This window comes from Nyctibius grandis, chromosome 17, assembly GCF_013368605.1.
Source record: "Nyctibius grandis isolate bNycGra1 chromosome 17, bNycGra1.pri, whole genome shotgun sequence".
NCBI lineage: Eukaryota > Metazoa > Chordata > Aves > Nyctibiiformes > Nyctibiidae > Nyctibius > Nyctibius grandis.
In genome coordinates, this window is record NC_090674.1 from 2,643,305 (window position 1) to 2,668,903 (window position 25,599).

The following is a 25,599-nucleotide window of genomic DNA, read 5'->3' on the forward strand; positions in this document are numbered from 1 at the left end:
GGACTTTCTCGTTCTCTCCGGCTCGCCGAGCGGTTGGACCCCTGTCGAAGGAAAGGCTGATGGGATTAGAGGAAACAGCTGGCTCGAGTCTTACCCTGCGGGAGCTCGCATTCTCGGGACGCGGGAAGAGAGCAGCACCCCGCTGCCGAGTCGCATTCCAGGTCATTTGCTGAGCCCAGATGTTTTCTAATGAGCTCTATGATAAATCCTTTTCCTTTACTACCGAGCACAGTCCCTGCCAGCCAGATCCATCCCTAGATCTCTCTTTCTACGCATGGCCAGCTAAGTTGAACTTTGCAGTTCAAGCCAGCTAGCCAAATGACCACTAGGACTCGTGCCTTTCTGCCTTGCCTATGCAAAGGGATTCAGCACAGAGCTCAAATCTGTTATCCTGAAGCTCTGGCCTGATGGAGGTTGCTGCTCCAAATTCCTCCCGTGGCTGAGCCTTCCCCTCTAGCCTCTCCTTAACTCTGTGTGTGTGATTAAGCCAGAGGCAGTGCTCAGGGTGGAGTGACCTGGTGGTCTGAATGAGCAGTGAAGTGCTGTTGTACCCACGTGCTTTGGGTGAATCTTAAAAAGCAAGAACGTAAAAAATAAGGACTGCTCCATCCTTGCCCGTGGGTGCTGGAACCACACAGATGTGAGGGTCGCACGCTGGCATGGATGCGCTCCTCACACCCTACCTGCCACCACTGTCCCCTCCCTTCAGCTACCAGAGGTGATGGTGGAATATCACCCCCCAGCTTTTTTAGGAGTAAAATCTTTGCCTCCATCTCCTGGTATGAGTACTACTCACTTCACCTCAGGCATGTATGCCCTTACACACAGCAGTTTGAGGTCCTGAGCTGTTACTTGTCTCGGGGTTTATTTAGGAACCAAGAAGCAGGAGTTCAACTTGAGCAGGTGATGATCTGGTGAGAGAAGGGAGCTGATAAAAAGCCATCTTTATTCCACAGAGCTGCAGGGCAATTTGGTACCCTTTGCCAATGAGATGCAGAGAGGTGAATGGACTGGTCTGAGATGGGGCAGGGTAGTCCATGGTGGACCCAGACGTCTCCTGAGTCCCTTGTGGGCCACGCCAGGGGGTTTAGCCCTTGAGAGCGCTTCTTTGGACCCTATGCGGTATGTCTCGGGGATGGTGAACAAAGCACAAGTCACTGGGGGAGAGATGGAGCATGAGCCCAGCTGCGGGGATGTGTGAAGGGCAATTCCCCTGTCGTTGCTCCCTGCAGCCCTTCACACGCTCTCGCTCCCTCTCTCCTTTCCCAGCTGCCTTTCCCCGCGTGTGTTTTCTAGCATCCAGCTACAGGCAGGGAGCCTTGGAATCTGCGTTAAGACACAAATAAAAGGAACAGTTTTATTTTTAACTTACAAATACACCCTTTTAATTCTCACGCCCACAGTTCCTAGTCCTGTCCTGACAAGCGGGGAGCCCCTGGCACTGTGGGCGTTTGTCAGCAGGCCCAAAACAGCAACAGCGGGCGAGGGAGGGAAGCTCCAGGAGACCGGAGAGCAGGTTTCTGCTGTGTCTCAGTGCACGAAAGCCTTGGTGATCCAGCAGCAGGGGAAAGGGCTGAGGGGGGAGACAGAGGCGGGTGTGTGGACATTTTGGGCAAGACTCTGCGCACCTGTGTTTTTATCTGGTGTCTGATCTATGATGGAAAACACGAGGCTGATGAAATGGGCTGTCGTCGGGGGGTGAGAGCAGAGAGTTGTGTCGTGCTAACCCACATGTCGCACTGCTCGGCGTGAAAACAACAGCGTGGTTTGGCACGGGTGTGTTAGGGGCAGGCAACAAGCTTCTCGCAGCCTGCGGGGAGCGGGAGCTGGTAAACGAGGGGGTGATGTGGAGCAGGAGTCTAAAAATGCTGCTGAAGCCAGTGACCCTGGTGAGGGGTGAGGGGCCTGGCTGGTGAGGACCTGGCTCCTTTCCTGCCGGTGTTGCCTCCCTGCTCTCCCTCCCGTCCGCTCCCAGCTGCAGAGTGCTGCCTCTAGCCCGTGCCTGAGCCAGTGTCTGTCCAAATGACATCTGCAGGCATCAGCTCTTCACTCCTTGTTCTGGCTGTGGTACTGCATTGCCAGAGAGGAAGGGGGAAAGTGTTGGCCCACGGCTTTGACAGCCTCTCGGCAGCTTCTTTCATCCTCCAGCCAGCCTGCTCTGTCACACAGCACCTCTGCCCGTCTCTTCTGACACCAGAAAACCTGAACTCGGCTCCTCGTGCCTCCCCACCCCCAGATTTACACATTGCTGTGTTTCCCTTTTCTGCTGTTTGGCTGTTTACAGAACTGGAACACGAATGAATAGTAGGAAGCAGTGAACAAACTGTGCTCCGGCTCACATCGCTGCATGCAGCCCGGCGCTCCACTCACGAATAATCACACCCCAGTGCTGAGGATCCCACAAAAAAACATCAAAATACTGCACCGTGGACCTGATACACTTGGGTGAACTTGACCTTAATGCCCATGGTCTGTTGCTTTGTAGGTGGTCGCATCTCCATCTTATTTTTTGTCATTTATCCACAGACCTGAGAACTGATGTCACCTCTTTCACTCGCGTTATTCAGAATAAAATAGCCTCCCCAGCAGGAGCTCACTGCTGGTCTTGCTGGCCACAAGGAGCAGGTAGAGATTAGTCAAACACCCAAGTTCAGCAGTGGGTGAAAACGCTGGGAGATTAGAGTTTGGGCTCTGTGGGGGGAACACAGTCATGGCAAAAGGCTGTTCCTTTGGCTGTTGTTGGCCCTTTTGGAGCTGAGCGGTTCAGTACAGTCTGGGGTCGGGGAGGTTGCATCTAGCAGGAGAAGAAAGTGATGCTGGAAGCAGGTTTTTGCTGTCGTATTTACATAAACCTATTGTCCTGGAGCTGGAAGGAACCAAGCAGTGGGAAACTGTTCCTTCGCTGGCAGCCTCCAGCCTCCTTCAGCTAACACCCAGCCCCAACGCTTGCTTCCCGAGCTTCTCCCCAGGAGCACTGCCAGGGCACGACCAACGCTGCTCTCAGCACAGCTCTTGCTTTCTTACCATCTCCTCTTCCTGCTTCTCTGATCTCGGTGCAAATCTTCACACAAACAGGAGCCAGCAAAGCCCATCCAAGCCTTGCAGGTATCTTTTGATTTGGGTAGTGCCGTGCCAGCGTTTAATGTGGAGGCCTCTATTAGATTAATTGCTCCTTTACAGAAGCAGAGCCCTTCGGGTCTCTGACAATTATTGTAACTCAAAGATAGCGATGAATGGGGTTTTGCTGGGATTGTGTTTGGCTGTTAGATTTTTAATGGGAAAGGGAAAGAGAGAAAGGAAAAAAATAGAAAAGGGAAAGAAGAGAGAAAGGTGAGAGGAAGGGAAAAGAAAGGAAAAATAAAAAAGAAGGGAAAAGAAAGGAAAAATAAAAAAGAAGGGAAAAGAAAGGAAAAAAGAAAAAAACGAAGATAAAAACATCCTCTCTGGTTTTGCAGGACTTTCCCAAAGTCTTCACTGCGGCTAGGGCTCAACCCAAGCACCCTCTATCAGGTATTATGTTTAAGTAGGAACTGTTGGCGTTCAGTGAGCCAGATCCAGACTTTTGTTTCTGTCACTGCAGGAGCAAACGCTGGGGAATGACCTTCGCACGCAGCTTTGCTCGGTGTTAGGGACCTGCCTCGCCACCGGGCTCTCCCCGTTCGCTTTTAGCACTTGCCGGGGGCTTCATTCATCGCCCAGGACGGGCGGGCGGTGCAGGAGCTCCGTGCCCAGCCCGGGGGGTGTGGGGGGTCCGGGGGCTGCAGGCGGGGGGTGTCGGGGGTCCGGGGGCTGCAGGCGGGGGGTGTCGGTGGTCCAGGGGCTACAGGCGGGGGGTGTCGGGGGTCCGCGGGGCTGCAGGCGGGCCCGGGGCGGGGGTCGGCCGGCGGGGGCTGCTCGGGGCTCTCCGCACCCCTCCGCACCCCGACGGGGCGGGCAGGCGGCTGCAGCCGCCGCTCCCCTCCCTCCCTCCTTCCCTCCCTCCCTGCCTCCTTTCTCCTCCTCTCGCTTCCCCGCTCCCTCCCCGCCCCGATTGTGCAATCGGGAGCGGCGGGGCCGGCGGCACCGCCCGGAGCCCGGCACCGGGGGGGGAAGGAGGGAGGGAGGGAGGCGGCAGGAGACTCCCGGCTCCCGCCCGCCCCGCGCCTCCGGGGGCCGCGGCGCCGAGGATGCGGCAACCGCCGGGCACCGCGGGGCTCTGACCGCCCGCCCGCGGCCCCGGAGCCCATGGGATGCGCCCGCCGTCGCCTGGGTGGTGAGTACCCCTTGGCTTTGTGTCTCCCCCCCTTTTCCTCCTCACCCACGCCCCAAAACGCAGCGAACCTGCTGCTTTTTCTCTTCCCGATCAGCACCACATTTTCCGCCTCTTTTCCTCGCCCTTCTGTTCTCCCCTCCCCGGGTGATAGATGGCCGGGAGGATGAGGGTACTGCCACGGGCAGAGATCAGTCGCAGATGAGGCAGACTTGTGCTCAACTATGTGCTAAAATCTGTGTTAAACTATTTCCACCGCCGCTTTAGCTCAAATAAAATGAAAGAATAGGATATGGGGAGCCACACTCTCTCGGCTGCACATCGGTGGGACAGAGTCCCTTCCCATCTCTTTCGGGTTTTTGAACAAAAGTGCAGAGGAAGGAGCCCCGAACATTCAGTATATCGATTAACCGCAACGCCAAAGGACATGTAGTAGTTTAGGTATCGTAAAGGAAGGAAATTTTCCTGATGGCAAGGCAGTAAACTTTTGTTCCTTGAGAAGTTTGCACTGGGGATGAATTTACATCCTTGTATCCTGCACATAGTTTTTGTGCTTACTGGAATATTACAAAGGCTTATATCTGATAAATCTCTACCTGTTTCTTGGGTCCCTAACATAGTATTTCAGTTTGTCTTAAGTATTTGCAGCAATTCTTATTTGTTATGTAAAATAATCTCTGTGTTTTATGCACAGTGGGAATTTCCCTTTTTCTCTGAGGGGTGTTCCAGGGACAGAACATGCTTTAGCTCATTTTCAGGCTGCATTAAAGTTGATCCGGACGATCCCTTATTGCCTACTAACATTTCTCTTCCGAGAAACTTATGCTCTGCTCTGCAATCTCCCTTTTATGTATAGGATTAACCCCATCAAATTCAAAATTCAGCCTGTGTGAAGTGTTTGTGGAGTCGGGGCACCATAGCTTTGCCATGTGGGTTTTTTTGGGAAAAATATAACCCTATTGAAACGAGTGGGAAAGATTCTAGTGATACGGCGAGGCCCGGATTGTCCCTTGTATTTTTAGCCTAAGAACTTAACGTCCTCTTTGCAACGTCCAACCAGCCAAAACTCAGCTGTATACAATGGGCACTTTTGCTTTTCGAAGGCAGTCTCCCATCTCGAAAAAGGCAGCTCGCCTCAAATTTGCAAACCGCAGGATGGGAAATGGAATTTGCCTTCAGTATAAAAATCCCAAGTGTTTGCAAACAACCCCGAGAAGAATCCGGGCTCTTGGCTTGACCTCTCCGCGCTGAATTCCAGCTTGGGGAGTTTGCGGTCTTGCAAAGAGGGCGAATGAGCAAAGTCTTCCTGAGCGCCCCAGTCGTCTTTCCGGAGCGAGGAAAACAGTGAGGCTGGAGGGAGTTTTGGGTGCCCAGGAAATGCAGGATTGGGCCACAAGCCAAACTGCTTTTAAAGTAGCCTTGAAGACCTGCCCGTATTGAAGTAACTTTGCTCGCGGCGTGTGTTGGCATTGCCGAGGTCGTGTTAAGCTGGTGTAAGTCGTGGGAAACCTGCCCGAGAAGCAGAGTAAACTCCTGGGCAGTTATTCCTCCCCGAGCTCTGTGCTGTTCCCATTACAGCGTTAGCAATACCTCCACTGGCTCCTGTAGCTGCAGCGACCACGGGGCAGGCAGAGCCGGGGACTTGCTCCGTCCTAGAGCCTCGCTCCTGCTCTTTTATTTTTAAATCAACTGGAAAAAAAAAACCCTCCCAGGCTCGGAGGTCCCCTGTGATAAAGCAAGGACCAGAGTGCCGGTGGGTCCAGCATGGCTTAGGGCAAAGAAACATCTCAGCTGCTCAAATCAGGCTCTTAAAAACTGCGTGGCTGATAAAATCATCCTTTTGGGGGAGGACCGGGGAGGGAATGAGGGGTGGTCTGTCCTCCGCGCCTCCCGTTAGCGCTGGCAGGAGCTGTGCTTGCCGTTTCCCAGACCTTTGTTTCTCACACAGCCCTGTTTAGGGAGGGAGCGACACGGGGCGGTGGGGGCTTGGGCTTTCCTGGGTGTAAATAAGCTCTGATGGTGGGAACAGAGCAGCCCAACCCTCATTTCTACCGGTTGTGGAGCTGGGCTGGGCCACTACCCCCAATTCCAGCCAAGATTTGGAGATGAGCTTTGGAAATGGCGTCAGGATCGGGCCCTCGCTTTGGTCACTCTCTCAGATGTGGCTTAAGCCTCCTCCTTCTCCTACACAGAGCCCAGACAACTTGTCCAGAGAGGGAAAAGGACCTGCATTCGGTTCACGGTTTGATTTCATTGTGGTTCCTGGGCTCGATCCTGCAGTTTTAGGAGAGACTGTCTCAATGTCAGGTGTGAGGTCAGCCCCCAGCGCGTCTGGTAGTGATTGGAAATACCAACCGGGCTGCGAGCTGTTAGGTTACCCCCGAAAGCCCCCGGCCCTGCACTGCCACGGGTTTTTGTGCTTTGGTATCGGAGATATTGCCGTCAGTGCGGCGGGTAAATCACACAGATGTCGGGTTTTATGTCGTCAAAAGTGAGAAGGCTGGTGCAGTGTAAAGCAGAGATTTAAAGAGGGCAAAACAACGCTCAGGTCGACTGGATTTCTGCTGTTGTGACCAGGGTACAGGTAAATGGGTGTAAAGGGAGAGGGAAACGGCAGGAAAGATCCTGAACCGTCCCTGAAAGATCCACAGCTTCAGCCGCAGACCCCTTTCCCCTTCCCTCTTTCCCCCTCTCGCTCCGGCAGCTGGGAACCTGATCCTGCGAGCGCAACCCCGCTGCGTTAGGACACGGCTTGATTTTTTAATGCAAGTTTGGTAATGAATGACCGAGCAAGCCCAAAGCCAGCGTGGTTGGCGTTTGAGACGACTCCCATCTCTGACTGCAGGACGGCCTTACGCGGCGTGTGTGCTAAATTAAAAAAAATAGTAATCCTGGTGGCCACTATGTACTAGAACTGGTTTTATCTGGTTCCAGTTATGCTTGTTTTGAGTAAGACGAGCGGTGCCAGATTCTGATCTCATTTGCACCAGTGGAATCATTTGGAGGAGCTGGTCCCAGTTTACCTCACTCTTAAGTGAAAGCAGAACTGGGCCTGCTGGGAGAAGCGCTCCCTGGGGAAATGGCTGGTGCCTGCGTGCAAATCAAACACGGGTAAAAGTGAGCGGCTCTTGGGACCCTTCCCGGAGGCGGTGCGGGTTTTACTGCCGGCCCCGTGAAAGCTGTTTTCACCGAAAAAGGAGGGGAGAGACTGTAGTTGCAAGGGGACACGGTGTGAGCGCGCGCTCCGGAGCGAGCCGGGTGCTTTGGGGAGATGCTGTCGGCGAGCGATAGTGGGATTTTCAAAGGGGTTTGGATCCGTGGTCCAAGTTTGGACACACCTATGGTCCTCGAGCGTGGCCAGAGCTCCCGCTGATGCCCTCAGCCCCAGGCAGGCTGGCAGTGCTGCCGTGCCGGGCGACTCTGCAGCAGCGAGCGTGTGGGCCGGCTGTGTGGGAACCAGCAGCTCCGGGGGAAGCGCGGGAGGGAGCCGAGCCTCCTTCAGGTCCAGACATGCGAGCGAAAGGCCTCTGGCTGAAACGCTGCGAACAGCTGTGTTTGAAAGCGCCTATTTCGCATATTATCTGCGATGCGCTCAGATACGACCTACCGCTGGGGACTGTGCTAGCCAAAGCACGTTGCAGACTAGTCCTTCCTTGCGCGGGGTCTCAGACGGAGCCTGTACGCTCTCCCTTTCCCCAGTTCACCGGGGCACCTCAGTCCCGCTGCTCCCCAAAACTACCAGTGGCCAGTACCAGCCGTGTTTTCCAGGTCCCCACCACAGCTGATCCTTGCTCTGCTGCTCTTAGGGGCTGCAGAGCCCCACGTTTTGAGCAGGTGCTTGAAGAAGAGACGGAGTGGAGGGGAGTGTGGGGCCAGGGTATATTCCTATGCTTTAGGCTGATGCGTTTTCCTGGCCACGATTGTTCTTAATGCTGAAGAAATTGAGCAATTGAAATAAATTACCAGAAACTGTTTATATTACTCTGGCCTCCTCCACAGGCCATTAGTGTGTCCCTTTTCCAGCAGAGCTCCTTTAGGACCCCATTCTAAGCCTAGCTAAGCCCATAGGTAGCTTTCCAATGACTTTTGTAGCTAAAGGAGCTTGGATTTTTTTTTTCCAGCTGCATAAAATGAGTTTCTCGAGTGCTCAGTGCACGGTCGAGAAGCCAGATTTAAACTCCCAATGTGCCAAAGTCTTTTGAAATTCTGGCCAATGTGGGGAGGGGAGAGGGCTTTAAAAACGCTGCGCTGCTTTTCTCTATTTCTGCTTTATTTCTGTGAATCGCCCAACCATGGCTTGAGTGGAAATTAATACGTTACGGAAAGGGAAGCTCTAACATCTCCTGCTTTTGAAAGGAGCAGAGACAGCCAGATCCACAGTGAGAAATGACGTGGCTTTTGCTCCATTATCAAAAAGTTTTTAGGATTGATTCTTGTGCGTGTTAAATATCAAACGTCTTCCTGTGGTCGTTCCCTTTTTATATTTTTTTTGTAATTTCTTCCTGGGTTTTGCAGCTCAGCAAAGCAAGACTGAAGCTCTCAGCTCAGAAGAGACTTCTGTGTTCACTTAAGCACTCATCTGTCTTGCTGTCCTGAAGAATTAACTCTAGACATCTTCAGTGCATAGCTCTCTTCCCTCTCCCCTGGCGACATTATCGTGACGTCGATCAGATTAATTGGGGCAATCGCAGGCACAACAGTTGAGTCCCCAAAAGAATGTTGTTCTTGGTATTTTTTGCAACCAAATTGAAAAATGTCAAGTTTTATCTAAATGCAAATTTCAAAAAGGGGAAGTGTTGAATAAGGACAAGTACTGAATAAAATCACTTGGTTTGATTTTTTTTTCAGTACACAGTGACTTTTCAGGTTTTCGCAGTTTAGTTTTAAACTTTTCCTGCTAATAATGCTGGCTTAGAATATTTTTTGTTCCGTGTAAGCAGATATTATTTGAGTTGAGATTCCTAAGAGGCAATTCCCTGTAGTATTCAGAAGTTACTTTATAGACAAAATCCTGTGTCTGAGGAGACCCATGCCGTGGATCTTTCAGGGACAGGTACATGTTTCTTTCCAGTTGCCACCCAGACGCTTACTGGTGCTTTGCTTCCTTTTAGGTGCCTAAATAATCTGTTGCCTTTTAGCGTTTACACCTACCTGCAACAGAGGTGGCTCCCAGCCACCCAGAGTGATCCCAGCCGAGCCCTTCTCCAGGCAGCGACCACCCCTCGCCCCGCAGCACGGTGTCCTGGTGTGACTCCCCCACCACACAGCGATGTCCCGGCCTGACTCCGGCAGTGGCATTTCCCCCCGGCACCTTCCCATCGAGGAACGCGTGCCGCATCGTGTGGGGCAAGGGCTGTTGGCAGCCGTCCCTCCCCTCCTGCCCCGGGCAGCCTCTTCCCTCGAAGAAGTCTGACACTCCAAAGACCTCCCCATGTTTTCCCACTCCTTCTGCACCTGTCAGCTCCCTCGCTGTACAGCTCTCCTCTGTCTCTGGTCTTACAAGCAGGGAAACTGAGGCACAGAGCAGTGCACTCAGTAGCACGTCTTTGGGGCCTCCTCTTCTCCTGGCAGTGCCGTGCAGCAGCTTTTCTCAGCAAAATGGCCCAAATAACTAGTTGAACACAAAGGCAGGACCTGGTACTGCTGTGATTCATGTCTAACACTGACTTGGGGTTGCTCTTGGCAGCTTAACGTGGTGTGGCTTGAGAGCCAGGCTGGGTGGGAAGCTGGCTCTGTTGGGCAGGACAGCTGTGTGTCCAGGGAGGCAGGAGAGGAAGGTGGAGGTCCCAGCTCTGATCCAGACCAGGAGCTGCAACCTTCACCTTGTCCATCTCTGCTGAGATCTCCTGCATGTCACGCAAGGACTTGAATCACTGAGTTAGGCACTGAGGTAAGGCCGGTTCCTGGCTTCGTACCTCATTTTCCTTAGCTACGGCGTGGAGCTGACACTGTTTCTGTGCTGTATTCCCAGGCTTTGAGCCTTGGCTGAGCAATGTTTGTAAAGCTTAGGGGTTTCTTGTCTCTCAGAACCTGCTGCGTGTGTGGCCATGAGCACAATATACATGTGTCTGGTTTTTTATGTGTTTGGCAAAATTGCAAGATCTTGGATAAGAAAAATACCTGTAAATATATTAAACTACTCATGAAATGTTCTCCCTGTCCACCTGCAGGCTTGTCTTGTATTATGGTGTAAACTTCCCACTGGAAAAAGAGGGTAAAACTGATTAGATCTTTTTTATTTTCCTCCAGAAGTGTTTGGTTTCCAAATGGCCAGGAACAGCTGTGGGCTGGATGGTGGGAACGTGGCCTCCGAGGTAATTCCCGTGATTGTCCTCCAGCCCATGTAACCACGTAGATTTTCCCAGCTGCTTCCAGGCGTTGGTGGGGACTGTCCTGCTTGCGGGACTCCTGAGAGTCCCTGGGACTGCCAGGATGGGAGGAAGGAGCTCTTCTAGGTGACACAAAACATCTGAGTGTGCTACCACCAGATCTCAAAACTGGGCTCATGGGAGGCTCAGCCGGCGGCAGGACTCCTGCCAGGCTCTGCGGGCCTCCAAGGGATGCTGAACTGGTACAGCCGAGACCCCTCAGCCTTGGACATTTTGCCCCTGAGCTCCTCAGGCATGGGGACAGGCTGGAAAAGGGCTCCGAGGCCACTCGTTGCAAGGCTGCAGCTGTGCGTGCGCTGAGAAGTTGTTTGTCTCCGGAGTCCGGGATGTGCCAGGCTCAAGGGCTGAGTCATTTGAATTTCTGAAACGCGCGCTGAAGGGATGGCGGAGGGAGCTGGGGGGACACCCTCACGGGCTGCTGGGTCTGCCGGAACTGAGCTGAACTTTCTGCTTGAAAAGCTTTGACTAGCAGGAAAAAAAACAATGTGCCCCGGTGCGGAGAAGAGAAAGAAGCCCCTGTGTGCCGGGAAGCGCTCGCTCCCGCCGGCAGGCCAGGGCCGGGGTCAGCGCCGGGGAGCACACACTTGTTCCTGTAGGGGCTGCAACATGTAATTTAGCTTGTCACGGAGGAATGTGCTCAATGCCTTTATTTAATCAGGAGTTTGCAAACCTGCTCGGGTGCCTTGTCTTCCTTTTTCCCTTCCCTTCCCAGCCAGGGGGGAGAAGGAACACGGTGCTTTTGTCTCCGACCCTGTGGCTGCTGTCAGATGAATGGGTTTAGTGGCGGCTCTGTTCGCATGACTGGGTTGAACTACGCCAGCGAACACGCCGCGGTTGCGAGCGGGCTGTTTCCAGCCCCAGCTCCCTCCCAAACTCAGCTGCATCAGATGTTTTCCTAGGCGCTGGCATAAACCTTATTACTTACTAGAAATGCAGCCCTGCGGGTTCCAGGGCATTCTTGGGAGAAGGAAAACACCGTGTGGATGTGGCCTGTTCAAGGCTTAAAATGAGTAAGGGATAGGAGTGCCCAGCACCCGAGTGCCCTGAAGAACGGGGTGAAGCTTCAGGTGCTCCAGCTCTGTAGAGGTACCCGGTTCCCCTGCTCGCCCACCGCCCCTCTGCAAACCAGACCAGCGGCCCCGGTTACGATTTATCCCTGCTCAGGAAAGGAGAGGGCTTAAGCACATGTTTTAAGTGCTTTCCTGAATCCAGGTTGTGCTTTAGCAGAGCACGACCTCACTCATCTTCCTTCCCGTATCTGAGCAAGATGAGAGCCCAGATGCTCGGAGATGATCCCTCATGCTCTGGCTGGTGCTGCAGAAACACCTCTCTGTTGAACACCCCCCTCCAGGGAGAAAAAAAAAGGTCCCAGGGACGCAGGGCTGTCAGCGCAGACAGAAATCTTTGCCACCAGCTAGAGATGCAGAGAAACCTGGAAAAAAACCCAGCCACCACCTTTCTTTGGAAAGAAGGAAATTGCTTTCTAGTGGAGCATGTGGAAGTGAACTTGTGTGCTGACTCCAGAGGAATTTCGGCTGTTCCCTGGGGGGTTGTGATTGCTGTTTGGGTCACATCCCAGCTCTGATCTCGGCCTTGCCTTTGGGAGCGGGATTCCTCAGCACAGAGCTGCTGGCATTTGAGGAATGAGTGATGCTTGTTTCAGAAAAGCAAGCAAACCAAGCGTGTGTGTGTGTGTGTGTGTGTGTGCAGCTCAGCCGTGTAATTCCTCGCAGAAATTGCAGAATTCCCCCACTGACATGGAAAAAAAAATCAGGGAGCAGAAGTAAGCCCTAAGAGTTGTCTTCAGGACAAATGTGTTTAACCACACTGCTCTCATTAATGGCAGTGCAAGGTCAGGGGCTAAAACCCTCCGCTTATCTCAAACCAAGACCTGCAAACCCTGCTCTGTGCAGGTGTTCTCACTGGGGACCCGTGGGATTCACGTGCACAAGTGCTGGGAGGATTAGGAAGCCAGGGCTATAAAGGTGTTGCTGCCTTAGACCATTACGGTTCCTGTATCACCAGGAAAGAAGAAAATTTAGCAGATAGCCCACCTGATTCCTCCAGAGATCCCGGGGCCGGGGAATGAGGATGCCCTTTTCTGGCTGCCTTGGGATGGAGGATGGGGAAGCATCTCTCTCTCATCTCTTTCTTGATTCAGATCCAGGAGGTTGGGCTCAGTGGAGGGGTAACAGGGCAAAACCCTCTGCCCCATAATGACCTTAAAATATGTGAGCTGAAGCTGTGAGAGGTGCTTAGTGACCTTCTCCATAGTTTAGATAGACGTGGTGGTCCTCCAGCCGAGGATGTGCAGATAGACTGAGCGACTGGGGGATGCTTGGCTGGGACCCCCTGGCGCAGAGCTGCCTCTGACACCAGTGTCTGATAAACAAGTCATTTTTCCTCTCCTTCCCCAGCAAGCGTTAAGAGGGCTGGGCCCAGGAGCCATGGGAATCAACAGGAGCCTTTCCAGTGTGGGCTTTGGATCTTCGTCTGGATAAATAAATAGAAGGAAATAACAAATAACGTGGTTCTAACGAATATTTTACAAAGTATAAATGTCTGCCTTTTGCTATGATTCCATCCAAACCCCACAAAGGAAAAAATTTCCCTGTTTCTATGATGCTTTTCCATCTGCCTTTCCCCAGTGACTGGGAGTGTTAATGCAGGCACCTTGGCTCCAGAGCAGAGCTGACCCGCAAGGAAACCCTGCGTGGGATTTCTCTGGGGGCGGTGAGTAACCTTCTCGGCCGACCACCTTTGCGAGCGAGGTTTATGCTGGGTCTGAAAAGGACCCCCTTGTCTGCAGCCTGAGTTCCTGTCCTCAGAGTAACCGTTAGCTGAATGGCAGTGGCTCTATAAAAATAAACGCCGTGTGGGTTGTTCCTGCGGATCTCTTGCCTCGGGATGGAGGTTTCCACGTCTCCCCGCTTGCTGCTGCCTCGCAGCGACACCTGCTGCGCGCTGCCCGGAGGAGGGGAGCGGTTTTCCTTCCTGGGAAAGCCATTCCTTTCCTCTGGGAAGGCTCGCAGCAAGGCCAGCTTTGGCTTTTAAGGTGGGAGAAAAGGAAGTGGAGAAGTCTGCCTCTTCCTCAAATAAAAACACCTCTGCAGTCCGCGACTTCTCCAGCCTGGCTCGGCCCGTGGTGGTGAGGCTTTTGTTTTGTAAACTTCTCCAAGGCCGGCTTTGGGTGGGAAATGATGAAAAGCCTGCTGTTGCTCCTGGCACAAAGCTCTTGAGAAGGAATGCAGGTGTCTGCCTGCCCCTGGGCTGGTTTTGGGGAGCCTCCCTGGCCGTGGAGGGAGATGTGAGTACCGGGAGGACATAGCTGTGCTTGTCGCAGCCAAGAGCTGCCGTGGGGCTGCAGAAATGGGCCAGCTTGCCTCTTTTCTTTCCTGCTAACGCTTTGCTCTCTGTCTCCAGTTGTAGGGTTTTGGCAGAGCTGGCCATGATGTTACGGTTCGTGGTCGGTGCCCTCTTCCCAGCGCTGCTCCTGGCCGCACCGCCCCCCATAAACAAGCTCGCCCTCTTCCCGGACAAGAGCGCTTGGTGCGAGGCAAAGAACATCACCCAGATCGTGGGGCACAGTGGCTGCGAGTCCAAGTCCATTCAGAACAGGTATGGATCCACCCTCAGTGCAGGGCTGGGTGCAGCTGATTTCTGTTTGCAGGTGGCACCGGAGTGGCTTTGGGGACTGTCACTCGCATGAGAAGCCAGGCACGATGTCCTGCCTCTGCCTGGCTGCCTTCTGTCTGTCTCAGCGGAAGGTCAAATCTCCTTCTGCCTTTGCTGGGAAGAGCAGGCACCTCCCCTGAGCCCTCATCCCTCCTGTTGTCTTTGCAGGGCCTGTCTGGGACAGTGTTTCAGCTACAGTGTCCCCAACACCTTCCCTCAGTCCACAGAGTCCCTGGTTCACTGTGACTCCTGCATGCCAGCCCAGTCCATGTGGGAAATTGTGAGTATCCCGCCCTGCTCCGCGGTTCTGTCTGCAGGGCTGCTCTCAGAGGCTCTCAGCTCTGCTCTGCCACCGCTTTAGGGCAAGTCGTTCTCCTTCCCTGAGGTTTTCCTACTCGTAGTTTCCTTCCAGGGTGTCTCTCAGGTGACTGTACCCTGTCTTGAGCTGCCTGGGTGGAAGGGGCTGCTGGAAGCAACGTGACTGCTGTGATGAACGATGCATTTGTCACTGTTTGCAGAAGCAGCCCCCATCAGTCCCTGCATTATTCATCCCTGTGCTTGTCCCATGTGCCTGTTCTCTTCACCGCTCCCTTTGTCACCTCCTCCCCCCTGGGAGCATTTACCTTCTTCCATGTCCAGCAGTGCTTCCCGCAGCCCCTCTGCCAGTCACCCTCAGACCTCACGGCTTCGTGCCACCGTTGATCCTGGCAGAGCCACAAACCCTGTCTCCGAGGCGAGCCTGGGCACGCAGGGAGCTGGGTTCAGCTCTGCTTTGCTTTCAACTCACGCATTTGGGCAGCTGGTTTAGTCCAAACTATCTGAGATGCTCAGCAATGTCTCTTGTGGGTGGCCTTTGCAGTTACCACTGATATTTCTGTGCCAGTAGTGCCTGGGAGCAGTGTCCTGCTTGAGTCGGTGCATCTTCCCTGGCTCTCTGCAGCTTGTGACCTTGCAAGACGTTCCCAGAGCGCTCTTGTCTTGCAGACTGACTGCGGGGGTTTGTGTGGGCAGCGAGCCATCACTTCTGGCTTAAAATACCCCGACTGTGCAGGGTCCGGGGCAGGTCAGACCTGCAGCAGGATGGCCATCTGGGCGTGGAGCCTGCCTGCTCGCTCACTGTGTCCTCGTCCTTCTACCCAGGTGACGTTGGACTGTCCAGGCAACGACGAGATCCCCAGGGTTGACAAGCTGGTGGAGAAGATACTTCACTGTAGCTGCCAGGCTTGTGGGAAGGAGCCAAGCCACGAGGGAACCCTGTTCAACGTCTACCTGAACGCGGAGGAGAACATGCCCGCTGAAGGTCCCAGCCCCCATCACTATGCCCACCACCAACAGGACGTGGAAGAACCTCCCGCCTCCAGCCACCACCATCACGAGGAGGAGGGCGATGAGTGACCTGGCCCTTACGGACTGTCCTTGCAGCCGGTGGCGTGGGCCGGGGGGGTGTGCGAGGGAGTGGGCTGGGGTTTGGGAAGGGAGGGGGGTGGTGGAGTCTTTCCTGTCTAATATCTACCCTCACGCTTTGCTCTCCACGACACCCCAGGGCTGGAGGAACGTTTTGAGGCACAAGCAGGGCTGAGGGGTGGGCGTAGGGCTGGAGCTGCAGGGCGAGAGGGGAGGGCTGGGGGTTTTCTGATGCACATAATAGTAATAATATATTGAGAGGAGTGGGAACCCGGATGAGGGGGCTTTGGCTGAGAGCAAGAGCTGAGCTGGGCTCCCCAGGGGCTGTCTGCAGGCTCCTGAACCTGCTGTGGATCCCTTGCTGAGTCTTTCTGGGTTTTCCTCTTGTAAATGGCTCGTGCCTGGGGCAGAGGAAGAAGGGATGCAGCCCCTCTCCGCAGTCCCACAAGAGATGCACATCTCCCCTGGGGTGTGTGGAACCGGGGGCATCCCTTCTTCCTCCCACCTGCCCTGCCTGCCTGGGGACACGTGGTCTCAACGTGGACACACTGGTCCTCCTGGATCTTAATTCAACCCCAACCCCCTTGTATTAGGTGGCTCTTGGGGAGTATTTTGCCCCAGGCTGCGTGCGTGAGGTTGCTGGGAGCCATGGTGGTTGCGAGAGCCCTTTCTTTGCTGGTGCCCAGGGCCACCACGTAGCTCCCTGGGGACAAGGGGGCTGGATCACGCCGTGGGCACGGGGGTTTCGCGTCCTGTAGCCCGCAGGGGAAGGCCAAGAGCAGGCTCACGCTGGGGTGGTCTGGGTGGGAACCAGCCCCTCTCCTCCTCCTCCTCCCTGCTGCACTTTAATGGTGGTGGAGGGAGCAGGGGGACGAGGGCCGGGATGCCGCTGTGCCTTCGCAGGGGGCTGCTCGTGCAGGGCTGGGGAGGCGCGGGGTGAGGAGATGGCCCCAGGCCCCTCCTGCTACCCCTCTCTCTCTGTTGTATAAAGCTGATTTCTTTGGCGCTGTCCTGACAAGAGCTTCCAGAGCTTGTAATCGATGCCTCCCCCTCCTTTTTACAAGGTTGTTTGTTTTTTTTTGTCTTAAATAAATTAGTTCTGACTTCCATTTCTCAGTGCTCTGATGCCTCTCTGGTTTTTGGCAGTAGGCTCCTCAGTGCTGATGGGGGAGAGGCTGTTTACACCAGGCAGGACAGCAGTGCAGGAGGGTCCGGGGATGGGAGAGCGACGGTTCCCTTTAGCTTTCTGCCTCATTCCATTTGGGAGGAGGAGGAGGGAGAGCTGCTAAAAGGAAAACCGACCCCAAACACTCAGCATCTGGGCTGCATGTGGGCACGGGGAGCCTGCACGTCAGCTGTCGCCCAGGCGTGGTTGTACTCAAGGGCTCCTCTCGCTACAGCCTGGAGGTTTAAGGGCTGTGGGATCCCACTTGTGTGGGAAGTGCGTGGGGTCTCTGCGGGATCACGCAACCTTTATCAGCTCTGTTGCCACTAGGTGACACTCTTGATCCAGCGTGTTCATGGCGTCCAGATGTTTGTGACCTCCAGGAGTGCCTCTGGAGCGGAGGAAGGCGAACTTGAACATGGACATGGACATCCCTGCGTGGGTGAGGAGGGGACACAAGCGCCTTGGCTGAAAACCAGTAGGCTCTTTCCAAGGGTGTTTGGATCAAGCGTTCCCTGGGCAGGGCAGAGTGTGCCCTCCCAAACCTCTGGTCCCGCTGATGCCTGGGCACCCATCATGGCTGTGCCCTCAGAAACCTGGGGAGCAGCTCTCTGGGTGGAGATGCAGGAGAGGGTTTGCGTTAAGGCAGCAATTGCCACAGCGAAGGGGATGGGCTGGAAAGGAAGGACCCTGGCAGGGGTGGAGGTGGCCTGTGCGTTAAGATAATTTTTTTAGGCTGTAAAGTGTCCTCCCAAGGACGGGAGCTCTCCAGGAGAGCCAGGAGAAGGTGGAGAAAGCCATGCTGGCACTGACCACCATCACGTGGCCCTTTTATTGGTGTACAGTGAGAAGAGGGGCTGGATTTAGCAGGGGGAGTCTTCTTGTAAACTCCAGGGGCTGCAGCTAAAGGTGTTTGGAGCAGGTTGTCCCCACCTCCTTTCCATACCACCTGAGCTTCAGTGGAGGCAGGCAGTGGAGGGCTGTTTTGCAGATGAAAACACAGATCTTTAAAGGTAGCCAGGCTCCATCCCAATCGGCCCTACGGAGCCATCCCAGTGAAGGGGCGGAAGGAGACCCTGAGAGTATTGCACTGTTTGTGGCCACTGCCTTCAGCCCTGGGCTGTCTGGATGTCCTCACCGAGGCCTCTCACCCTTCCACTGTTACTCACCCCGGCTCACCAGCCCTTTTTTTGCCATATTGACACTCGGGTGGCTGTTGACAACCTGGTTTTGCTTTCCCTGCTAGCGGTACTGGAGAGCAGAGCTGGTGGAAACCATGAGCCCCTCCAGATGTGTCCAGAAATGCAGCGCAGGGGAGGGAGCACAAACAGGCCAGCAGAGCTGCCGGAGCAGAGGAGCTTTTGCAGGGACAACGGTAGGATTTGGACCTCATTTTAAGGCAGGTTTTTTTTTTTAAAAACACATTTTCCTTCGATCAATTCAGATTCACTTCCCCAGCAAACACATCCAAACAAAGCACACAAAACCTCCCACGTACCCAGCTGTGCAGGACACGCTCCTGATCCCATCTCCTTCTCTGAAGGAAAAGCTCTGGAGATAAACTGAGATGCTCCTGAGGCTGGGGTGCAGCAGGGCGGGGAAGGAAGCGTGGCTTCGCACTGTGCCTTGCTGAGCACTAGCGTGGACCCAGCTGGGATAAATCTGCGCTGCTGCTGCATTTATTTATCCTAGCCGGGGAGTCTGCCGCAGTGTGGGCTCGGGGTGGGTTTTCTTGCTTGTTTCCAGCGCAGATGGGACGAGGAAGTGAGGGTTTCCTGGTACAAGCGCTTTTCTAAAGAAACCTCCTGCTGCGATCAGAGCCCTCCCGTGCCTGCACTCTGCCCCGGCTGCCTGCCGGGCCGGCGTGACGCAGAGGTGGCCGGGGAGGTTTGGCTGGGAGCAGCCAAGGAGAGGGTCCTGGGGAGGCAGAGGGAGGGCAGAGCCGTGCACGAGCTCCCAGGAGAGCTTGTCCCAGTGCGAGCGATGGCAGCTGTTTCCCAGTGAACGGCTTTGCAGTGGCTCGGAGACCCCAGGGGGGCAGTGAGGTGCCCGTGGGCTGTGTCCGTGCAGAGGTGAGCCCTGCTTTGCATCTCCCCTGTCCCTTGCTCGGAGACCTGAATTGCCCCTTCAGCCACTGAGAAAAGCACGATGATGCTGTTGAAAAGGTGATTAGAAAAGTAGATCTTGGTAAAGAGACATATTTTTTGTGCCGGGGCAGGTGGCACTGGGGGTTCAGCGGGATGGGGCCGGTGCACAGCTGGCGCTCGCCCACACATCTGCAGCAGCATCTTCCCAGGGGAAGCGCGTTAGCGAAAGCTTCAGTGGCGGCGTGGGGGGGTGAGGGCCCTGTGACCGCAGGGGTGGGTGCCAGGGGCACAGCGGAGACACACACACGGCTCTGGTTTGTGCTGGGGTCAGTGCCCTCGGCTCTGGTCTCCCCCCAACAGAAATTGCAGCCATTTGTTGGCAGAAAAAACCCCTTTTGGCTGCTGGGTAATTAAAACAACCCAATGAGTCCTTGCTGAGCACCCCGAGGGACTGGCCCTGCAGCGTGGAGGTGGTCCCATGGGCTACCTAACAGCACTCAAAGATTCAGAAGTGGCTTCTGAACTGGAAGGGGTGAAGAAGGGGACCCGCCGGGTCCTCTCACATGTTGCCTCCCACTTGCCAAAGGGCAAGTTGCCATGGGTCCATCCGGGGTTGCCCCTGCAAAGGCAGGGACCTGGGCTGCACCGAGGCCAAATAACCCCAGAGTAGCGGGGCAAGACGGCTGGGCAGCCTTTTCCCTTGCCTGCTGCTCACACCCTTCATCCCTGGCTGCGGAGGGCTGGAAGATCAGCCCCCCACTCCCTTCCACGCTTCTGGCTGCTTTCCGAGCAGGCAGCTGTGGGCTGTCGCGTGCGGGTTTTGTCGCTTTTTATTTGGCTTTGCAATATTTTGCTTTTTATTGACTGGTGTGGAGGATGGAGCCTGGTGCTCGGCGCTGCCGGCTGGGCTTAGCCGCAGACCTGCTGGCCCGGGGGCTGCTGCCCACCCACCTGCCGGGCGGACGCGGGGGTCTCCGGTGTTGGCGGGCGCAGGGGAGGCAGAGCACGGTGCTGGCTGTCTCTTTAAGGCGGAAAAGGGAACTCTCTGGCTGCCACTTTGTGGAGTTTAGAGCAGATCCCTGTTTTCATTAGCATTTCATTTCATCTCCTCCTCTCCCCCCCCACCCCAGCCCCACCTCCTCCGAATCGGCATTTCTGCATCCTTTGCTGTGCATCGCAGAGCAGCAGGTGAATGTCTGGGTGGCACCTACACACACATGCTCACACACACGTACCCCTGCACGCTGGACGCACCTCGGCCCGGGGAGAGACACCTTCCCACGCTCCTCCGGGTTGCATCTCCCTCCTCACGGGCGAGCTTGGCTGGGAGCATCCCCGTGCTCGCCTCAGGGCTGCTCTGCCTCTTCTCGCTGTCTCTGGCTGCAGCAGCAGCAGAACTCGGGCACGGAGGAGCTCAGTGGGGCCCTGCTGCCCCGGGGGACAGAGCTCTGCAGGTAGCCAAGCTCAGCTGAGGGGCAGAGAGCCAAGCACTGGGGGTCCAGAGCATCCCCAGCACCCAGAGTATCCTGGGATCCAGAGTATCCCCATCATCTGGAGCATCCTGTGGTGCAGAGCATCCCAGCACCCAGAGTATTCCAGGGTCCAGAGCATCCCTGTCATCTGGAGTATTCTGAGGTCCAGAGCATCCCAGCATCTGGAGCATCCAGAGCATCCCAGGGTCCAGATTATTCCATGGTCCAGCACATCCAGAGCATCCCAGCATCCAGAGCATCCCTGGCATCTCGAGCATCCCGGCATCCAGAGCATCCAGAAGTGCTGTCCAGGGACATCCCAGCGCAGGGGAATTCGCAGGGACGAGGAAATGCCTGGCTGTGAGTACCGGGGAGGGGAACCTCACTGCTGCTGATCGGCTCCTGGGAACGTCACTCTGCCCTGATTGCCAGTGAAGAGAGAGAGCGGGGGCCGAGAGGGAGAGGAGGAGGAGAGGAGAAGGGAGGACGGACACGGAGAGGGGAGAGAGAGACAGTGCTGCGTTCCCTCGAGCTGGCTCTGGTGATGATCACCTAAGGACAGGTCACGGCTGGAGAAGGTCCCCCCAGCTCCAGAGCCAGCCCTGCCGTCTGGCTCCTCATGGAGGGCGATCTGGGGGCCCCCAACGCCAGCGTGCTGGGGGAGCGCTCGCTGCTGGTGGGGAGCAGCTGGGTGGCTGCTTTCCTCTGCTTCATCATCCTGCTGACCACGGCAGGGAACTTCCTCCTCATCCTCCTCATCGTCACCCAGCGCTCCCTCCGCAACACCTCCAACTACTTCCTGGTGTCCCTCTTCATGTCTGACCTCATGGTGGGGCTGGTGGTCATGCCCCCGGCCATGCTCAACCAGCTCTACGGCCGCTGGGTGCTGCGGGGTGACTTCTGCTCCCTCTGGTACTCCTTCGACGTCATGTGCTGCAGCGCCTCCATCCTCAACCTCTGCGTCATCAGCTTGGACCGCTACCTGCTCATCATCTCCCCCCTCAAATACAAGCTGCGGATGACCTCCTGCAGAGCCCTCTGGCTCATCCTGGCCACCTGGACCTTGGCTGCGCTGGCCTCTTTCCTGCCCATCAAGATGGGTTGGCATGAGCTGGAGTTCGAGGTCCAGTCCCCAAACGTCACCTCCCGAGGGGATGAGGACCAGTGCCGGCTGCTGGTCAGCTTGCCCTATGCCTTGGTGGCCTCCTGCCTGACTTTCTTCCTCCCGTCCACCGCCATCTCCTTCACCTACTGCCGCATCCTCCTGGCAGCCCGCAAGCAAGCAGTGCAGGTGGCTTCCCTTGCCTCCAACGTGGCCACCACCACCACCGATGAGACCACGTCACAGGTAAGGTGGCCACATCCACGTTGCTCCTTGCACACCCCTGTGGTTTGGGTGCCTGGAGTGTTTCTGCCTTTGGGATGACCTGGGGCCAGAACCAGCAAAGGGCTTTGGCAACCAGACCGTAGGGAGGGAGATTTTGGGCAACATCTACCTCCCTGATGTCCTCTCCCAGCAATGGTGCACTTTTAGGCTGCTCAGGAGCACAGAGAGAGCACGAGCAGCAGCAGATAAATAAATATACAGGTGAAAATGCTCAGGGGCACAAAATAAATGCAGTTTTGCCCCCCTCTTGGCCAGCGTCATCCCAGAGGGTTTCAGTCGTTTGACTTTCCACTCGTAAAGCTTGGGGGAGAGAGACATACGGGGGAGCCAGAGTTTAAATAAGAGCAAATACCAAATTCTGGAGAGCACCTTATTTTTTTTTTTGTTATTTCTATTTTTGTTACCCGGTCTATAACGGGATGTGCAGATACTTCCTCGCTTGGGCGCTGGTGAAACCACCGTGTGGTTTTTATAACCAAACCCTGGCTGCACTTGTTTGTATTTCCCCAGGATAAGGTAATTGCCACTAAATCTAACAGCTTTAATTCCCTGTAATAGGCTTTATTGACCTCATATCCTCCAGAGAAAAGACAAACTTAATTGCCTTTAAATACCTTGATGTAGTTTGTTCTTCTCTCTCTCTTAAGAAAGGAGCCAGGAGTCCCTGACCCTGACGCTCTCCCGCACGTCATGAGATGTGCCAGACTTTCGAAAGGAAAATGAGAATCAAAGAATAAACAGAGATATCAGAAAGTGACACGAGGTGTCAGCCCTCGAGTTTCATCTTTTTAACCCCGTTTTTGTTCTCGTTTTGGGCAGGAGCTGACTGGCACCGGGCCCTCATTTAATTATGGCAGAGGGCTGAGATAATAACTTAATTTTTGATTGCAAGACTGGGTAGAGGACTGAGTTAGCTGTGGTGTTTGCAGGCTGAAACGTTTTTCGTCCTGCTTTGAAAAATAGAATTAGTTTGCTGCTCTAAGCAGCAGCCAGAGCTGCCTCTTTAGGGCGTGCTTTATCCTCACCAAAACATGGATTTTTCTATAAAAGAAGCATCTTAATGATAACGCTCCTATTTTACAGTTAAAAAAAAATAAAACCCTTTCAATGTTGAGGGTTTCTATTGCTTCCTCTTCCTGATTTATGGTCAGGGACTGCGGTGTGTGCCGTCCTCCTGGCCCTGGCGAGAAGGGAAATCACGGTGGGGGTTTTTGGCAGGATTTGCAGCACCAAACGCCGCTTGTCTTGGGCAGGAGGCTGGCGCTGGTGCCGGCGGCTCCGGCCCAGGGAGAAGCGCTCGCTCCCTGTCCCATCTCCCACTGCAGGTTCCCCGTGCCCCCAGCCAGCCCGCGGCCAGCAGCGAGAGCAGGAGGTTCGCCAACAAGCACAGCAAGAAGGCGCTGAAGGCCAGCCTGACGCTGGGCATCCTCCTGGGCATGTTCTTCGTGGCTTGGCTCCCCTTCTTCGTCACCAACGTGACGCAGGTAAGCACGTACGGGGTTTTTTTATGTCAGGTTTTTAAAAGCTTTTTACTGGGTTGGATCTCAGATGCCTGCAGGTCTTGCTGGAAAGCCTCTGGGACCAAAGGTGCAATTTCCCCAGGGAGGAACGGGAAGGAAAAACCCTTCAGAAGGGTTTTGGAGGGTTCCTTTGAAAGGAAAATGTTAGGAAACCGCTCTGGATCGGGGCTGAGGTGGGAGATGCTGCTAATCCTTGCTGTGTCCCCCTGCCAGGCAGTCTGCGGCTGTGTCCCGGCCGGCTTCTTTGACGTGCTCACCTGGCTCGGCTACTGCAACAGCACCATGAACCCCATCATCTACCCGCTCTTCATGAGGGACTTCAAGAGGGCCATGGGCAAATACCTGCCCTGCTGCCGGCGCTCGGGAGAGCCCCGTCCCAGCGCCATCTCCCTCTCCATGAGGAACTCCAACAGCGGACCCCGCGCCGCCACGTCCCTCAAGAATGTCCTCACCTTGCAGGCTGAGACCGAGTCGGGCGAGTCCGGGGTGCTGGGGCATGAACACAGCCTGCTGCCGGCCAGCCACGGCCCCTGTGCTCCCCGAGCCCCCCGCACCTCCTCGGTCAACCTGTTCGACGTGGAGCCCCCGGACGCGGAGCTGCAGCCCACACAGCTCAGCACCCCCGTGGCCTGAGCGAGGGTGTCCCAATGGGGGGTGTGCTGGGAAGGATCCCCCAGCCTGATGCAAACTCTCCAGAGGGCTGGTTTGCTGCCAGACGTCTCCCTGCCCACGCACTGCTGCTCAGTACCCTCTTCAAACGCAAAGTGCATCTCCTTGGAGAAGTCATCATCACCGAGCACTTCTGTGGGTAGGTTTGAACAGCGCAAAGCCACGTTTTACTGCTGAATTTATCTGCCTTGTTCCTCTCTCTTTCCATCCCGCCTTTGCTCACCATCACCAATCCCTCACCCTTCTCCGAGAGCTGCTTCTCATGGCTTTTTCACCTCCAGTTAGGCTGAACTCCAGACCTTTCTGCCAGCCTATGTGTCCCTAAACTTAATCCAAGGCTTGGTTTTCAGCTTCCGCTCATGCAGCTCAGCAGCTCACCTGTATCTCACTAAGTGCATCGAGAGGAACAGTGGAAACCACATCCTGTGACTCACGGACAAGAGGTTTGGGGCTGCTTCAGTCCACAGAACACCACATCTTCTTGAGTTTAATTTCCTCGCCTGATTTGGGCTGGAACCATCTCAGTTTCCTGCGAAGGCAGTGAGTTGCAACAGAGTGAAACCATCATGTTTAATCATGAGCAGCCTGCACTACGGGGGATTCAATTTGATGCAAAATGTTCAACACAGCTTTTTGGATATTCAGTGAGGGTGTGGGCGTTCGACTTGGTGGTGGCTCTGTGGGTCTCCTGCCAGTAGTAAGTAACGAGATAAGCTTCCCTTTGGAGTTCATCCTACACCTTCCTATTTTTGGCATATGACCATCATACTTCACTCTGGCAATCCATCACTTTTTAGATGATGCAATTAGAAAATAGACTTTTTTTTTCCCGCTTCAAATCAGCATCTAAATGAATATTGTCTTTTCAATGACAACGCCAACCCCCCCACCCCTCATAGCCATAAGCAGAGGGAACACTGAGTAACATGGTATGGTAAGCGGGCACTTAAAAAAAGAACTAAAACAACAAATGCTTTTAGCTAATTCTTCCTCAAGTGCCTTTTGGATGCGGAGATGGGTTGGTAGTTGGTGTCTGTGCCCTCCCTGGACTCGTACCCTACGAGCCTTGCTGCCTCTTTCCGAGCTCACTGAGTTTGATTGTGCTCCTGAAGCTCACGATGATACAAAGGAGCGTCCGAGGATACGGTATGCTGGAAGAGGCAGCCACACGCCGAACAAGTCTCATCAGTTTTCTTTCCACGTTGTCCACGTATGTTCCAGAACTGAACACCAAGTGTTTTTATGACCAGCTTGTCCTTTATTTGCTACAAATCCCTGTGCAAGCGATGGTTGGCCCGACGGTCAACGATAAACGGCCGTGACAAACAGAGGACTGAGCACAAGTTCAAACATCAGACTGTTTAGTATATTTTGGCCACGTATCTGTGGACAGATAGCTTGGGTTTGGTATCAAGCACGAAGATCAATATGTGCATGTTTCCATAAATGGTTTTATATGAAAACATACTTTGACTACAACTCCAGTTAAAAAGGAGTAGAAAAATACATGATGAACACCAAAAGTCCGTTAGGTAACCGAGTCAGGGAGATGGGCTTCAGGAGATGGGCAAAGAGAGACCGC

The 25,599-nt window shown here is 54.7% G+C and overlaps 2 protein-coding genes across 3 annotated transcripts; both read left to right on the forward strand.

Moving 5' to 3' along the window:
* The first annotated feature begins 4,103 nt into the window (after positions 1–4,103).
* On the forward strand, positions 4,104–16,826 carry NBL1 (NBL1, DAN family BMP antagonist). 2 transcript variants are annotated; one of them, XM_068414766.1, is made up of 5 exons: positions 4,106–4,252; positions 13,287–13,371; positions 14,062–14,256; positions 14,482–14,593; positions 15,454–16,826. In XM_068414766.1, the coding sequence occupies exons 3-5, from the start codon at positions 14,087–14,089 to the stop codon at positions 15,706–15,708; spliced, it is 537 nt and encodes a 178-aa protein (XP_068270867.1). In that variant the 5' UTR covers positions 4,106–4,252; positions 13,287–13,371; positions 14,062–14,086; the 3' UTR covers positions 15,709–16,826. The 2 variants fall into 2 exon arrangements, with proteins under 2 accessions (XP_068270866.1, XP_068270867.1); XM_068414765.1 differs by lacking the exon at positions 13,287–13,371 and having other exon boundaries at positions 4,104–4,252.
* A 4,185-nt stretch (positions 16,827–21,011) lies between these two features.
* HTR6 (5-hydroxytryptamine receptor 6) lies at positions 21,012–23,981 on the forward strand. The gene is made up of 3 exons (XM_068415201.1): positions 21,012–21,789; positions 23,154–23,312; positions 23,562–23,981. Exons 1-3 carry the CDS (start codon positions 21,061–21,063, stop codon positions 23,979–23,981), a joined length of 1,308 nt encoding a protein of 435 aa, XP_068271302.1. The 5' UTR covers positions 21,012–21,060.
* The last annotated feature ends 1,618 nt before the right edge of the window (positions 23,982–25,599 follow it).